General features: G+C 40.6%; 1 protein-coding gene across 1 annotated transcript in view; it reads right to left on the bottom strand.

The window, feature by feature from the left end:
- Window positions 1-4,926: 4,926 nt before the first annotated feature.
- Window positions 4,927-18,426, bottom strand: part of LOC124721234 (calcyclin-binding protein) — a 34,515-nt gene continuing 21,015 nt past the window's right edge. Inside the window, exons 4-5 of the mRNA XM_047246091.1 lie at window positions 5,406-5,515; window positions 4,927-5,326 (exon numbers count right to left, since the gene is read on the bottom strand). Coding sequence (XP_047102047.1) covers window positions 5,094-5,326; window positions 5,406-5,515 — 343 coding nt within the window. The 3' untranslated portion in view covers window positions 4,927-5,093. The remainder of the gene's footprint in view (window positions 5,327-5,405; window positions 5,516-18,426) is intronic.

Here is an 18,426-nt window from a genome sequence, read left to right as displayed (position 1 = left end):
AAGCTTTCACAAATAATATTTTCTCGAAGATTATTAAGCTGCAAGAGAAGCTAAGCTTCCACATATAATGCTGATCATTTTGCGCTTGTTACACTTCAAGATGCATCACACAAATGTGCCAGTAAAATTTTTAATAACGACGTAAATGTCTGATCTTCTGCGCTCGAAATTCTTCTAGATGGTCGTCCTCAAAGAGTTGATTTTTAAATGAGAGTCAAACGCTCCGCGATTTAAGAAATTCATCGTGCATAGTTGATCTTGCGTAAAAGGAAATTTACTTTGAAAGTAACACTTTTCAAACAACCATTCGCAATAATTTCCCATGATCTATTAGAAATTGGTTCATTTCTGCAGTTGCCAGAGAGGCGATTAATGGAAATAAAACCTGAAACTAACAACATATTTTCGCCTTCCGTAATTATGCGAACGTATTTTAATTCATTCGGTAGCTCCCGTCCACAGAAATCAATTTTGTTTTCATTTAATGTGAGAGCAATAAACGAAGAGGAAACTGCAAGATCACTAAACGTAAACACAGGTCACGTGGAGACTACCTACCTCTCCACTACAACTCAGACTTCTCTGAGTATCAGCCATGGATATACGATATTTCCGAACCGGAGCAATTTAGATAGTGGCCCACAGCCACACATCTGTAGCCAGAAGCGGGAGAAGATACTACTCAGACGCGACTCAACTGTGCATGCGCAAGAGCCCGCCCACAACTGCTCAAATGAATCAAATGTAAACAGCTGTCATGTCACGCTCATCAGAAGCAATTTGTTGTTAGGAAGCACTGTGTATTCTTCCTAAACCCTTTGACACACTTTGATTGGCAGACGCTTGTATGGGCACTGTTTTGTTGTTGTATATGGTGCATTTCCTTTGCGACGTAAGTTTTATTTTCTTTTTTTTCTGTCATTCATGTTTTTTTTCTGCAGCATTATTCTGCAGAAGCGGGATACAGTAATATCCTTCGTTAAAGTATTGGTTCTTACCAGTTAAAATCACAAAAAATAACTGGTAACTAAAACAACAAAAAATTCCCGTGATTCTAAAAAATTCTCGGGTTTTTCCCGGATCTCCCGGGTCGTATACACCCTGGTGACAATTTGAAACAACGAAGACTGTGAAACCTGTGGAAAAGAAAGTGAAAGCTCTGTTATTGTGAAGCAACACTTTTCACAAATCTTTTCAGCAACTTTAGAGACAAAATCATCAGTCAAAACGCTCGGGCATCCACTCTTCTGTCATGAACATTGGTTTGGCCATTTTTAAACCAAATGCACCATTTCCAGACAGAACATTCACTCATTACGTTGTTTCCGTACACTTCACACAGTTCACGATAAATTTCTATAGGTTTATTGCCAACAAAAACCAAATCACAGACCACATCTCACAACTGGTGGGATTTTCGATTGCACCGCACATTTCAAATTCGAATGTCGAAAAAACCAGACATGCAGTAATGTTCCCACTGTCACGGATGGATGCCGACTGAACTGCCGAGCACACACATAACAAAATATAAGCGATCGGTGCACGCCTGGCTATGTCAGACGGAAATGTTCCGTACTTTCTGAATAGCCCTCATACTACTGGGATTTGTGGCACTGTGTCACATATTCCTACAACTTTATTGGCTAGACTCTAATAATGCTGTCAGATGACGTAACAGAAGGGATTATGAAGAAGCCTGACTTCAACGTTTCACAACCCTTACCGTCTGGATCTCCTTCCCATCTCCAATCCAACACTAGCTCCCCTGAATGTCAAATGTGGGAGGGTCCACCTTCTGTCATGGAATTTCCCTGGCCTCATCACTGGTAGTTTGTGTCCCACACCCATCTCTACCCTGGGCCTCTGCTACACATTGCATGGTTATCTTTCCACATCTCATAACATAATTTGAAGGCAGAAAGTAAGACAACCCAACATATTTCTAACAGCTTATAAACATTGAGCTACAAATTAACTCCACACATGTTTAAAACATTAACATAATGATCTACATAAATTCTCAACAGATTTATATAGGATGCTTATACACTATTGCTGTGAGCAACTACCATTTTAATACTGTTCTTTCTTCCAAGATATGAGAAACCATTAAAATTATCAGTTTATTTCCAACAGTTCAATACATGATAGACTACTAATGATTATATGTGAACACTAAATTTAAGAATTAATTTAATCTACAAGTTTTTGGACTATTTTATGTTTCAACTGCAGAGTAGTATCATATTACAGCATATTTCATTAACAGTTTCTAGTAAGGTAAATTTAAAAAGATGGTAAATACTGTAAATACATGTACAATTCAGCTGATCCTTTAAATGTTTACTAAAAAAACAAGTACAACAAGGAAACAGTACTATAAGGAAATTCACCCAGTGGTATGTATATCAAGTCATAATGAAACCTACTAAAAGTAGGAAAGTGGTAGTTACGTCAAAGAACAAATGCTTCACGTCTATCAAAATATACTTTCGCAAAAAAAGAATCAATTTACACAAGCATTGTGCCAATCACACAAAATGTTTTGTAATATGTAAACCATGCATTCCGATTTGACAAGCAACTTTTTCCTGTTCTTGGGTACTTATTACTATGTACAGACATATGCAGAGTCCAACAAAATGTTTCAGCTCTCTGAGAAATACTTTGAGTAATTTGGTACACAAGACCAGTAGTCTCCCAGCAGTTCATCATGAAGTATTTGCAATTTTTTATTTTGTACTTGTCTTTATCTTTGTATCTGCATTGGGCTCAAAAAAGTGTAACCCCACTTTTACGTTCCCGGAATTAATGGTTTCCTGCTGTTTACAACAGTTTTGTATTGCTCCCATCAAATTTCGTAAGTCCACAATGTTAATTCGCACCCATTGTGTGTCAACATATTTATATTTTCCCCATGATTTACGCTTTATGAAAAACTTTCGTGGAGAAAAAACTGACGTAAAATGACATTGGCATCATGTTGGCAGTCAAGTAGTGTTCACAAACATTATGTGATTACCAGAATGAGATTTTCACTCTGCAGCGGAGATGTGCAACTTCCTGGCAGATTAGAACTGTGTACCGGACCGAGACTTGAACTCAGTACCTTTGCCTTTCGCAGGCAAGTGCTCTATCAACTGAGCTACCCAAGCACGACTCACACCCCATCCTCACAGCTTTCCTTCCAACAGTACCTCGTCTCCTACCTTCCAAACTTTACAGAAGCTCTTCTGCTTGCAAAACTAGCACTCCTGAAAGAAAGGATATTGCGGAGACATGGCTTAGCCACAGCCTAAGGGATGTTTCCAGAATGAGATTTTCATTCTGCAGTAAAGCTGTGAGGACGGGACGTGAGTTGTGCTTGGTTATCTTAGTTGGTAGAGCACTTGCCCGCGAAAGGCAAAGGTCCCGAGTTCGAGTCTCAGTCCAGCACACAGTTTTAATCTGCCAGGAAGATTTTTCATTATGTGGTTACATTTCTTGACATCAGGATGCTCTACTAAGCAAATTTTAACTGGTAAGCATGTGAACGTTAGAACAATTTGTGCCGTATCTCCTGCCGCTGCCAAACTCTACTCTGCGTGGTGGCTGATGGGACTAACTAGGTTAAGTAATGACAGCTGCAGGCATTCAGAAACATTGATTATGACGTATGAAATTGAATAAAATTTTTCTTCTTCCCAGTTATCAGTTCCTGTTGTAACAGGAGTTTTTATTAGCTAACAAACCTTATTTATTATTAAATAAATTCCCTGACAAAAGTATTTTGATGCACATACATTAAGTGCACATACATTAAGTGCACATACATTAAGTGCACATACATTAAGTGCACATACATTAAGTGCACATACATTAAGTGCACATACATTAAGTGCACATACATTAAGTGCACATACATTAAGTGCACATACATTAAGTGCACATAAAGTGCAAAATTGCAAGGGGTTATGCTATACGTAACTTTTACGGCTTAAAACATTATTTCCCCACATTTTACATTTTCCTGCATTTAAACCATTTTTTAAGGTCCCTCGAAAAGGGTAAAAGTGGGGTTTCACTGTTCCCATAACAGCGTCAATGTCTACTTATATGCTGTGTGCCTTGTTCTGAAAAAAAAGCTTGTTCAATTTACTTACTTGTTGTTGTTAATAGTAGTACCCATTTAACTCTCTACCCTCATGCTTTCATTCCCCCCTCCATCTTCCCCCCCCCCTTCCCCTCCACACCAAACGATAGTTTTACATTAACAGTGAGACACAGCAACATGGATTCAGTGAAAGCACCAGCAACCCCATCACAGTACTTTTGTATCAGTACATAAGCACTTACGAGAAACTAGGTTGTTCCACTTAGGTGATTCCATATTACAAGTGCTTTTATTGTGAAGCCATTTTCACAGAAGCCAAGGTAATTACGGTACCTATACAAATAAATGGTAATTAAATTTTTACTCTCAGATGAGCAACTGGATACTGTGGGTCCTCATACCAAAAGACTCTGAAAATATCTCTGAACAACCTCCAAAATTGGTATCAGAGTTCAAGTTTATACTGTGCATAACTACAGAACCCTACAAATATTTTTTTTAATTGCATCACTTTGGACAACTTACGAGAAGAACTAAACCAATTTTTTAACAATCGTGTTGCCTCTCCTCACTAATTTAGCGGAAGTTCATTATTTCCACTGTGTGAATACTGAAAAATCATTATTTAACACAATATAGCTAAAACAATCTGACAAAACGATGCTATATATTCAAATACAACATTTAACATAATACACACATACATACGATAACTTTCAACTATCAACATAAGATACAGGACACTATCACAAATAACTGATTCCTTGTGCTGCAGCCTATTACCAATTCTGATTCATTATGGTTTAGTCAAAGACTGCATATCAAATCAGTTTAGTCATGAAGTATCAATTTATTCTCTGTTTAATGACTGATCCCAATCTCTCTACTGGCGCAACACTGCAATGCACAAAAATTTGTATTATCCGTCCTTAGGTTCTGCACATGATGTTCAGAGAACAGCTTTAACAAAACTGATACTTATTTAAGAGTTTGCGACTTAATGAGGAAACTGTTTGTCACGAGATTCTGCCCAGGCTTTGGCAATGGTTCTCTTCATCTCATCATCACCTTCTTGATACATCTGTTTCATCATATCCATCAGCCCAGCACTTGGGTCATCAGAATGGTTTAGTTTTGGAACCTTCGGCTCACTTGCTTTCTTCTCTACTGAAGTCATATGTGACCAGTTTGCCCCTGGAGACTTTTTGGCCAAGAAAACAATCAAAGTATCTGAAAAAAAAGTGAACAGAAGTAAAGTAAGTGAACAAAATTTTATTTCTAATGAAACAGTATATAATAAAATACTTACCTCCCTTCTTTTTCCAGTAACACTTTGCAACAATTATCTTCTCTAGCAAGTTGCATATATTCAGTATATAATTTTTGCCATCAAGCCCATTGACCTTAAGACTGAAAGACCTATAAACAGAAAATATTTTATGACCTGTAAACAAATTTATGTAACACGATATCATTTTACACACAAAAATTATGTTTTATGGTCAATGTATGCAGACTGTCATTAGAAACCATTGAATATTGGTTTTACTACCACATGGGACAAGTATTACACAAAAATGAAACAACAAACAAATGGACTCCCCTATTTCCTACTACCTCTAGACCTAACATGTAGTAATATAATGCGAAAAGAGATTCATGATCTTAATTTCATGACTTATCACTTTATCCCCCTCCCCCCTCCTCTCTCTCTCTCTCTCTCTCTCTCTCTCTCTCTCTCTCTCTCTCTGTGTGTGTGTGTGTGTGTGTGTGTGTGTGTGTGTGTGTGTGTGTGTGTGTGTGTGTGTGTTTTTTGGCATGTGACATTTGTAGACAAGACAGTTCACATCTTCTGATGTAAGTAAATTATTACTTACATTTGTTAGAGGTTTTGGTGGGCATACGCATTTCCTCATCTCGTCACATGGTTGAGGTCGGAGTATAACCTCACTTATAAAAACACTTGCAAATTTTCACACTACGAACTACTTTCTTCACAATTTTCATGTTCTTTGCACTAATTGCTGTGCAGCACTATTTATTCTTCTGTTATTAGGTTAGGTATTTTATCGAAAACTGTAGAGCTCAAGAAACGTGACATTTTGCTTTTTATATCTCCGGTAGTAATTGTAGGATAAACCTGGAAACTTGCATGTTCTAAATTACCAATACAAAGTCTTTGAATACAAAATTTCGTTTTCCTAAATGCTGTGAAACACTATAGTGCTCTGCTTACAAAATTGACAATTTTGTGGAAAAAGAGGAAATAGAATTAAATTATTTCAAATCACAAACTTTTATTGTACTTAAATGTGTGTGCAATACAAGTTCTCGTATGTATATGGATACCGTGTACGTACATTTATGCTCCTATTTAAATAAAGGTAACAGTCATAGTAAAAAATCTTGTCCTTCAGAAACAGTGTACGATTCTGAACCAAAGTCAGTATATCATTTGGTCGAAAAACTGATGCTTTATGAAGTGTGTTGCACGTGAAAATTCAGAGCTGTTCATGTATTAGAATACTAGGGCGAAACATCTAAACCTACACAGATACTCTGCAAACCACATTCAAGTGCCTGGTAGAGGGTTCATCGAACCACCTTCACAGTTCTATATTATTGTAATCTCGTATAGCACGCAGAAAGAATGAACACCTGTATCTTCCCGTACAAGCTATTTCCCTCATTTTATCGTGGTGATCTTTTCTCCCTATGTAGGTTGGAGTCACAATATTTTCGTGTTCTGAGGACAAAGATGGTAATGGAAATTTCGTGAGAAGATTCCGTCACAACGAAAAACGCCTTTCTTTTAATGATTTCCAGCCCAAATCCTGTATCATTTCTGTGACACTCTCCCCCATATTTTGCGGTAATACAAAACATGCTGCCGTTCACTGAACTTTTTCGATGTACTCCGTCAGTCCTATCTGGTAAGGACCCCACACCGAGCAGTATTCTAAAAGAGGATGGACAAGCGTAGTGTAGACAGTCTCCTTAGTAGATCTGTTACATTTTCTAAGTGTCCTGCCAATAAAATGCAGTCTTTGGTTAGCTTTCCCACAACATTTTCTGTGTGTTCTTCCAATTTAAGTTGTTCGTAATTGTAATACCTAGGTATTTAGTTGAATTTATGGCCTTTAGATTTGATTTATCGAGTAACCGAATTCCTTTTAGCACTCATGTGGATGACCTCACACTTTTTGTTATTTAGGGTCAACTGCCAATTTTCACACCAGTCAGATATCTTTTCTAAATCGTTTTGCAATTTGTTTTTATCTTCTGATGACTTTATTAGATGATAAACAACAGCGTCATCTGCAAACAACCTAAGCCGGCTGCTCAGATTGCCTCCCAAATCATTTGTATAGGTAAGGAACAGCAAAGGGCCTGTAACACAACCTTGGGAAACGTCAGAAATCACTTCTGTTTTACTCCATGACTTTCCGTCAATTACTATGAACTGTGACGTCTATGACAGGAAATCACAAATCCACTCAAGTAACTGAGACGATATTCCATGAGCACGCAATTTCACCACAAGCCGCTAGTGTGGTATCTTGTCAAAAGCCATCCAGAAATATGGAATTGATCTGAAATCCGTTGTCAATAGCACTTAACATTTCACGTGAATAAGGAGCTAGTTGTGTTTCACAGTAACGATGTTTTCTAAACCCATGTTGACTGTGTGTCAATAGACCGTTTTCTTCGAGGTAATTCATAATGTTTGAAAACAATGTGTGTGCCAAAATCCTGCTGCATATCGATGTTAACGATTTGGGCCAGTAATTTAGTGGATTACTCGTACTACCTTTCTTGAATATTGGTGCGGTCTGTGCAACTCTCCAGTCTTTGAGTATGGATCTTTTGTCAAGCGAACGGTTGTATATGACTTAAGTATGGAGCTAATGGATCCGCATTCTCCAAAAGGAACCTAATTAGTATACAGTCTGGACCAGAAGACTTGCTTTTATTAAGTGATTTAAGTTGCTTCACTAGTCTGAGGATATTTACTTCTAAGTTACTCAATTCGAATTCTGGAATATTTACTTCGTCTTCTTTCATGAAGGTATTTTGGAAGGCTGTATTTAGTAAATCTGCTTTGGCAGCACTGTCTTTGATAGTATCTCCATTGCTATCATGATGAGAAGGAAATGATAGTTTCTTGCCGCTAACATACTGCCAGGTTATGAGACAGTTTCGTTGCGGAAACTGTTATAATCATTTTGCATTGAAGTCCACGCTAAATTTCGAGCTTCCGTAAAAGATCGCCAGTCTTGGGGATTTTGCGTCTGTTTAAGATTGGCATATTTGTTTCATTGTTTCTGCAACATTGTCCTAACCCGTTTTGTGTACCAAGGAGGATCAGCTCCGTCGTTTATTAATTTATTTGGTATAAATCTCTCAATTGCTGCCGATACTATTTCTTTGAATTCAAGAACATTTAGTCTACAGTTATATTATTAATTTTGAATCAGTGGACATAGTCTCTCAGGAACGTGTCACAGGAATTTTTATCTGCTGTTTTGAATATGTATATTTTTTGTTTATTTTAGGAGGATTTGGGGGTTACAATATTCAATCAAGTGTGTTTTCACAACCGTTTACTATTCGCGTGGACTCATGAACTAACTGCTCGAAATAATTTTCAGAGAATGCATTTAGCTCAATTTCGGATGATATTTTATGCATGCCTCTGGAATTAAACATGAATTTTCGCCAACATATCGAGGGTAAATTAAAGTCACCACCAACTCTTATCGTATGAGTCGGGTACGTGTTTGAAATCAAACTAAAGTTTTCTTTGAGCCTTTCAGCAACTGTACCATCTGAATTGAGAGGTTGGTAAAATGATTCAATTATTATTTTATTCTGGTTGCCAACAATGACCTCTGCCCATACTAACTCACAAACTATCTCCTTCAATTTTGCAACAAGATAAACTACTACTAACAGCAAAACACGCCACCGCCAACCGTGTTTAGCCTATCCCTTCGGAACACCGTTAGGTTCTTCACAAAAATTTCGGCTGATCTTGTATCCAGCTTTAGCCAGCTTTCAGTGGCTGTATCAATTTGAGCGTTAGTGCTTTCTATTAGCACTTGGAGCTCTGGTACTTTCCCAACACAGCTACGATACTTTACAACTGTTATAGCAATGGTTGCTGTATCTACGTTCTTCCTGTGTTCGGCCTGCACCCTTTGTGGCTGAAGCCCTTCTTGTGTTTTCCAGAGACCCTCTAACCTAAAAAACCACCCAATCCACACCACATAGCGCCTGCTACCATTACCAGCTTTTAATCAGCTTTAGAACAAAATGGTGACATCCACATGGAACGAGAAAGAAAATTAATCCAGAATTAAATGTCTAACTAATGAAACAAATCACATTAAACTGACTGCAACTATTATAAGAATTATAATGGAAAGACATGTTGTGGAGATGGTACCAGCAAACAGCACTAGACCATGGGATGAGTGGAAGTTCAAGAATTGGACTGAATCATGTTGTTATGTTTTATTTACGTATTAGTTGCTGTTTTCACACATCACCAACACATTAAAAGACATAGCTATCCGTGTTTCACTGTTGCTCGAGCATAGCACAACAGAAAGCTTGGAATGGAACATTGACACAAGCGTAGTTGACACTGAGTGTGGGGAGGGGAGTAGTGAGCATGCGGCAAATTTTGTCTTGTTGCCAACCATGGGAATTTATAATCCATACTTTGCCTTTTTACAAACATCTACCGCATTTAAACTGCAGTCTGCCGGAATCTATTTCAAAGTTTCCACAAGTTGAATTGCTTGGTATTTCCAGACAAGTTTTAGCATTTTCCCTGACAAACTGTGATATCTCAAAGGGTAAGTAAAAAAGTAAGGACTTCCACATTTCTCCCCCAATTTTGTTTTATGGTGCAAAACTAACGAGGGTCATACGAACCCATGTCAAAAGTGTGAAACATGAAGAAAAAGAGAGGAGTTAAAAATGACTACATGTCAATCCCCAATGATGGAAGATATGACAGGTACAAACAGGGATGTGGAGAAAGGTCTATAAAATATGTAAAAGAGAAGTGGAGGTCAAGAACTAAAAATTAAATGGTCTTCACCACATTGCTACAATGGATAAAAGTAAAATGTGGTCCACAGCGTATGCGTCATTCACTGAAACGGCCAATAACTCAGACGGCAAATGCAAACGGGAACATCAACGGTATAAAAAAAAAAGGGGGGCGCAGACAAGCTTTGGAAAGTCTTTTGATGGAAAAAAAAAGAGAAGTTTTGGAAAGACCTTTGATGTGCAGCAACATATATGCTGCATACTTTCATATTACGTAAGTACAAATTCAAACTGCACCAAACAACACGTTACTTTCCGGAGCGTTGAAATCGAGATTGCGATGTCCTTTTGTAAGCTAGTCATGCCACGTGATCTCGCCAGCCAATGACAGCAGATATTCAAAGCATAGGACATGTGTTATATTCAGCCAATAACAAGATCACTGTTATGTAGTGCCAACACACGAAGAGGAAAACTTAATGGTTTACATTAATATACATAGTATAGCTACAAGAAAAGATAAGATTTCACAAGTAATACCAATCTGTTTTTGCGCGTGTTATACTTTAAGATACATCACACAAATGTGCCAGTAAATTTAAAATTATGACACAAATGTCTGGTCTTCTGGACTCTAAATTCTTGTAAGTGGCTGGTCCTCAAAGTGTTCAGTTTTAAACGCTCTGTGATTTAGAAATTAATCCCACTTTCTCACACATACCATAATTCATCTTGCGTAAAAAGAAATTTACTTTGAAAGTAACGCTTTTAGAACCACCATTCGCAATACTACCCTGAGACTGGTAGAAATAGGTTCGATTTAGCAGTTGCCAGAGGGCACAAGAAAGCAGGCATTATTGCGCGTGTGCAGCTGCAGTGGTGTAGAAGTCCACATGTTCTTATGTAAGCACTAAGAGAGCTTACATTACGCCATAAAAGAAACAGGACATCAGAGGATACTCCAAGAGCATCGGAATTTTGTAAACCACACCAAAACGCAAAATTCGGCTTGAAGTGCACATTGTTACTTTTCCAGATTCACAATAAAGTAGGTCCAATCTGATATTAAGCTATTCAGTGAGGTTTTTGAAATGTAAATTTTCTTGGAGTACCAGTACTGTACTATCTCATATTCAGTTCTTTATTATAGCATAATGCCATACATGGCAGAAGCTGAAAACATGCACTTGAAATTCAACAAACAGTTGGAACTAGCCAAAACTGTGGAACGAAATACTTCGTTTAAAATAAATTGATTGCCTCAGGGGAAAAATTAATAAAGCCAAATTTCTTTAGCAAACTGACAAAAATAGCTTCATTGTTCTGCAAGCCGACTAATGCTTGACTGCTAATAACTTCAAAATAAAATAAAATCAGAAAACTGAAACTAATAATATATTTCGGCCCTCCATAATTATGTGAATTTATCATAAATCACTTGATAGCTCCCGGCCACAGAAATCCATTTTGTTTTCATTTGATATGGGAGCTGTAAATGAAGAGGAGGCTGTGAAATCACTCAACGCAAATAGGGGTCCAGTGACGACTAACCCCCTCTCCACAACAACACTACGCATGCGCGAGTCTAGCAGCTAGTGCGCGTGAGAATAATTTTTCTTGTTAGCATCTGATTGCCTGCTGCTACTGCCAATAGCTACACTTCAAGTAGTGGGAAGCGGGAGAAGGTACTGCTCATATGCGAGTCAACTGCACTTGAGTCCGGTGGTGAACCTAAGAACCTGTGTAAACAGTTGTTACATCACGCTCATAGAAAGCAGTTTATTGTTACGAAGTATTACATAGTTTCGCCCTAAGGCCTTCGACATATTTTTGCTGTTTGCAGACGCTTGTGCGTGCATGGTGTTTTGTTATTGTAAATGGCATATTTCCTTTGCCACCAAAGCTTTATTTTTTCCCTCTCATTTATATTTTATTGCTGCAGTATCACTCTCCAGTAGCAGGATACAGTAAGATTCTTTGCTGGAGAATCAGTTCTTACCAGTCAAAATTACAAAAATTTAACTTAAAGCTAAAACAATGAAAAGTTCCCGGAATTCCGAAAAATTCCGGGGTTTTCCCGAATTTCCCTGTTGTCCCAGGTCGTATACAGCCTGACAATTGAGAACACTGTGTTGCTGGACGTACTCTGTGGCTTGATACAGGGCGAAGAACTCTGCTGTAAATACTGAGTAGTGTGCCGGAAGCCAATACCGAAAAATACTGACTCCAGTGATGAAGGCACAGCCGACACCATAGTCAGTCTGAGAGCCATCAGTGTACACAAAGGTACTATCATGCAGTTCCATGTGAAGGTCATGAAACTGAACACTACATAGTAAGTCTGGTGTAGCGTCGAAGCAAATGTAGGCCTAGGCCAACATGGACTGCCACATGAAGCAAAGGTGATGAAAGGTTCATACCCACCGGGAAAGCTGCAGGGAGCGTGAAGTTAATCTGCCAGAGCAAGAGCCAAAAGCGAACTCCAGGAGGTAACAGAATAGCGATGTGCCCATACTGACAAAGGAGTCATCGAAGGCAGCATGGGATGGATGGCCACATATGGCAGACAAATGGCACGCATATCTGCCGAGGAGAAAGTCAGGGCGGTAGGAAAGCGGTAGTTCGGCAGCTCCTGCATACAGACACTCAACCAAGCTAGTAGTGTAATAGGCGCCAGTGGCCAAACAGATGCCACAATGGTGGATAGTACTGAGACGGATGTGCAGATGCATCAACAATGCAGTCTAGGTTCGAACGGACAAGGAAACAGTACAAACTGAGGAGAATGGTTCGATCTGTACCCCAGGAAGTATCATTGAGGACGCGTTGGACATTGAGAGACAGCGTACAGCAGGCTGCCAAGAAAGACATGTAGGATGCCCGAGATAATTTCCTGGGGCTCTTGCTCGACAGGAATTTCATAGTTTGAATGAATGGAAGAGTAACGGGCCCGAGATGTAAATATGGTGGGAGAAACCAACTGGACCACCAGAAATTCATACAAATGATTTTGTCAGTGGAAAAACGAAAGCCTTTGTTGACGCTCCACGAGTGCAGACGATTGAGACATCACTAAAGACGCCACTCAATTAGACAGGTCCATGAAGAACTGCAATAGATTGAAAAATAGTCAACAAAAAGGGAGCCAAAGATGCCAAGTAAAAGACAGGCCATTATAAGGTTAGTGGCGATAGTAAAGAGGATGACACTCAGGACAGAACCCTGAGGTACGCTGTTTTCCTGGATAAAGGTGTCCGACACGGCAGTACCCACACGCACCTTGAAAACTCAGCCCTTTTAAAATACCTCAATGAAACAGAGCAGGTGGCCAAGGAAGCCCCACATGTAGAGAGTACGGAGGATACTAGTCCTCCAGCAGGTGTCAGACTTTCTCCAAATCGAAAAACAAGGTCACAGCCTGGGATTTCGGCAGAAAACCAAACCATTCATGACATAGGTGGACAGTGACAAAATAGTGAATTGCAGAATAGTATGCTCAAAATCCACACTGTGCAGTGGTTATTAAATTGCGAAACTCTAGCCACCATACCAACTGGGCATGAATTATAACCATACCAACTGGGCATGAATTATATGTTCCAACACCCTGCAAACACAGCTGGTGAGAGAGAGGGGGGGCAGTAGCTAGAATGAAAGTGTTTGTCCTTATCGGGCTTAGGTATGGGTATGACAGTGGCTTCACCCCAGTGTCTGGGAAACGGGCCCTCTGCCCAGATGCAGATGAATGTATAAAGCAGAAAGTGCTTGCACACAAGAGAAAGCTGCTGCAACATCTGAATGTGAACATTGTCTGGCCCCGGGGCAGAGGATCAGGGTGAAGTGAGAGCATGATTTAGCTCCCTAACAGTAAAGGCAGCATTCTAACACTCATGATTCTGAGAAGGGAAGGGTATCGCCTGAGCTGTCTTCATTCGTTTATAGTGGAGGAAGGGCAGGATGATGGTGGGAGGAGCTCAAAATTTCCGCAAAATGGCAGCCCAAGGTGTTCAATGTAGCAATAGGGTCTACGATAACATCGCCTCCTACTGTCAGGCTGGAAATTCGGGAATGGATCTTGGTCCCACAGAGCTGTCTGAGGTTGGCCCACATGATGAAAGAGGGGGTGGGGACTGTTAAAGAACTAGTGGATGAAATTCAGTTAGCTTTTTGCTATCCCAAAGAACGCGAAGACACTGTGTACCAATCTGTTTATAATGAATGCAGTTTGCCATCGTAGGCTAACGTCTCTGCACGCAAATTGCATCGCGGCATGCCTCAGTCCACCAACTGACCCGTACATTGTGTGGTATAGACAAAGTGTGAGGAATGGAACATTCTATGGCGCTAAGGATAATGTTTGTAAGATATTACACCTGGTCATCACAACTGGGGAAATCGTGTTTGTCAAAGGTCGTCAGGGAGGAGTGAAGCCTCCAGTCGGGCTTAGTAAGCTGCCATTTGAGTGTGCACGTAAGTGGGGTAGGTGTCAGCAAACAGATAGCACACGGGAAATGGTCACTCGAGTAGGTGTCAGAAAGAATGGACCACTCGAGATAATGAGCAAGATGGGTAGTGGAGAAGGTTAGGTCCACATGGGACTAGGTGTGCAAGCAGCCACACAGGAATGTGGGTGCTCCTGTGTTACGGCAGAAAAGGTTAAGTTGATTAAGAAGGTCAGCCAAGAGGGCACCTCTCTGACAGGTTCTGGGTGAACTCCAAATGGGATGGTGCGCATTAAAGTCACTGAGCAGCGGAAATGGGCGAGATATCTGCCCAGTAAGCTGGAGGAAGTTGGCCCTGGTGACAATGAATGAGGAGGGAAGTAAATGGTACACAAGGAAAAGGTCGAGTGAGGAAGGAGGAAATGCGAACTGCAACAGCTTGAAGATGGGTGGTCAGGGAGATGGGTTGACTATGATCATCATACCATATGAGCAGCATTACTCCCCCATGAGACGGAATGCCGACCTCTGGTGGATGGTCAAAACGGACAACGAAAAAATGTTAAAGCTCAAAGCAGTCGTGAGGACGCAATTTTGTTTCTTGAAGGCAGAGTAAATGTGGACGCTGATATTCTAAAAGCGGCTGAAAATTCTCTGTCTGATCGAAGGCTACAAAAACTCCATTGGAGGAGAGTCATGATGAGGAAAAAATGAAGGGGTGTCACCTCGGTGGCTGCCGAGTGCCAGCCTGCAAAGACTCGCTGCTACAAGGCACATAAGGAGGAGGATCCTGTTCCATGAGGTCCACAGAAGCATTGGCTTTCTTCTGCATTGGACTCCTCAGGCCGACAGCAGAAAAACCAGAGACACGGAGACTGGTCGGACAAAGGTATCACATGGCGACACCTTCAAAGAGGATCTTCGAGTCTGAAGGAGAAGACCATTTGCCTTTGTACGACTTCGAGCCTTTCTGGTTAGCAGAGGAAGACTCAAGTGTTGGTTGGCTGGAGGGACATAGGAAGTTTTAACGGGAGTATTCCTTCTGTTCTTTCTGGCCTGCTGGTTGTGTAGCTGGTGATTTCGCCCCGTGAGGTGAGAGTTTGATGACTTGTTGCACAGCTGGACAAGGTGACTGCAATGCTACCATGACACTGGGCGATTTATCTGCATAGCCATGTCCTTCATGGAGGGAGATGTAGCAATAACAGTACTGTAAGTGCCAGACGGTCAAATGCGGGGTTTGCGACTAGCCAATAACTTGCGAGCAACCAGGTAAGGAACCTTTTCCTTTACCCAGATCTCCTGGACAGCCTGCTCATCGAAACACATGGGACAATCTTGAGAGGAGGCAGCATGGTCGCCATTGCAGTGGATACAGCAGGGAGGAGGAGGCGGACAATCACCCTCATGTCCATCCCTACTCATTGGGCCTGGTGTCAACAAGACATTCTAGTATGGTTGAAACAATGACACTGGTAGCAGCGCATTGGGTTCAGAATGTACGGTTGGACTGAGAAAACTTCATAGCCTGCTTTGATCTTGGACCAAAGCACCACTCTATCAAAGGTGATAAAAAGGGTGCACGTGGGCACTAAGGAGGCATATACCTTTTTCATCTCCCAATGGATGGAATGACACCCCGATGAGAGAGGTAGGTTTGGATTTCACCCTCTGTCTATCAGCCTAGTGTAAATAACCACAGGAATAATTCAGAGTAGTATAGGCCTCGACATGAACAGGATAGTCGTGGAGATGCAAAGCAGCAAGCAGTAGTTGTGCTTCAGAATCAGAAGTAGTCTTCAAAAGCAAAGTGCCATTACGTAAATGAGAGCAGGATTTCACAGGGCCAGCAATTGCATCAACACCTTTCTGAATAAGAAACAGGTTAACTATTGCAAAGGACTGACTGCCTTCAGTACATGAAACCATGAGGAACCGTGGTGCAGCGGGGAAGGTCTGATTCGTTAGCCTCATTCCGTTTACATTCTGCGGATGTTGATTGTGAAGATGATTGGCTCATTGTGAGGAGAACCTCCAGCAACTGTCAGAACATTCTTCTTATCGCCCATACTTCCTGATATACAAATTATTTTCGAAGCGCCAAAATATATTAGAATAAATAAAAGTCTATAAAATGCTGCACTGTACAATGTACTTGCAGTGAGACACTTGTACATCGTGAAATCCATCACTTGTTGCCTCTGGTCTGCCGAGGAGCACTGCAGTCCTGGATCCTTTGATCAAACATTAATATCCCTTGCATTATGTCATGCACAAACAGACCCAGACTGCAGGCAGATTGGTGAGACTAAATCTGATGGGCAGGGCTTGTACATTGGTGGCAAATGGGCTTCAGATCAGCAGGACCGATCTGTTACAGATACCCACAGAATTGGCCTGTGGTATTGGCCTGTCATGGAAGTCCACTTGTGTGGCCCATTATTTACATGTCACAGACAACATGTTGATGTAATGAGATCGCACTGATCAATCCATGCAACATTTAACTTGCACAAATGCTCTGAGAATCGATACTAATGAGGATAGGTAGCAACTCCTCATAAAGATGATTGCTGAGTTGCAGACAGACACGTAGAAAAGACAATCACACTCTCACAACTAAATTTTCAGCCAAAGCCTTTGGCAGAAAACGAGAGCATACGCACATTCACACGGTCCCTCCGACAACTCATGCATACATGACCACAATCTCTGGCTGCTGCGTCAACAACCTCCGAGAATCAGATCCAAACAAACCACTCCTCCCACCTCCCTGCTCTCATTGGCAGCTGCTAGGCTAGTTGCAAGAAGTGGTGGCAGCACCGACTGCAAGCTGAGGAGAGTGGTAGGAAGGGGAGAAGCAATAAGAATGAGGGAGTAGAGAAGTGATGCACGTACTCAACTGCGCCCAGCCAGTGACGACGCATGACAACTCAGTAAACAAACCATTTCATCTACTGAGACAAAAATAAAGATATTTCCAGTGTTTTTCAAATTTCCCCGATTTACAGAACTTCTCTGAATCAAACTAACTTTAAAATTGGACAAATCCTCGACAGCACCATACATTTCTGTAAGAGGTGCTAAAAATGTGGACTGAGGCGTGTGACGTACTTACACATTTTGTGCAGCAATGTTGTCGACGTTCACCATGAGGTACGACACAGATGACACCAGGGGAGGGGGTGCAGCAGCTGCTGGTTCTACATAGCCAATGAGAGAGTGGCAGGCAGACTACATGTTTTTTAAGTAAAAGCCATCATTGTAACATTCTCACATCAGTACAGAAATGAAATCAGCTCCATGTTCAAAAACCAGAACATATTTGGAAGAAATGGCCAAATATTTGTGACAGCAGAGATAGAAGAAGATGTAACTTTCACAGCTACCTTGTTGGGATGATTAAAAATAGTGGTTCCACAGATGACAGGCTAAACAGAAGAGGCAGTGAAGATAAAAACTAATGTAAACAATTTCTATTTGTTTATTTTATTTCTTCTTAGATTATCAAAATGTAGACAAGCCAATAAATGACATATGGGTAGAATAGGTGTAATGGTAACTTTTTAGGCAGATACATTAAGTCAATAAAGGTTTAGAATTCTCATCAGTCAGAGTATGTTGAAAAATCAATTTTCCTTTAGCAGCCTTAAAAGAGAAAAAGGAGAGAGAGAGAGAGAGAGAGAGAGAGAGAGAGAGAGAGAAGAGGGGGGGGGGGGGTGTGACACACTTGGGTAAATACGGTAAAATACTGGTCTGGTACCGACCACTACATAGATGACATCCTGCTACACACACTGGCCCAAACAATGTTTATGGTACCTT

The sequence above is a fragment of the Schistocerca piceifrons genome, chromosome X (genome assembly GCF_021461385.2).
Source record: "Schistocerca piceifrons isolate TAMUIC-IGC-003096 chromosome X, iqSchPice1.1, whole genome shotgun sequence".
NCBI lineage: Eukaryota > Metazoa > Arthropoda > Insecta > Orthoptera > Acrididae > Schistocerca > Schistocerca piceifrons.
Note: the sequence above shows the minus strand (reverse complement) of the source record. Positions and strands in the feature narration are given on the sequence as shown.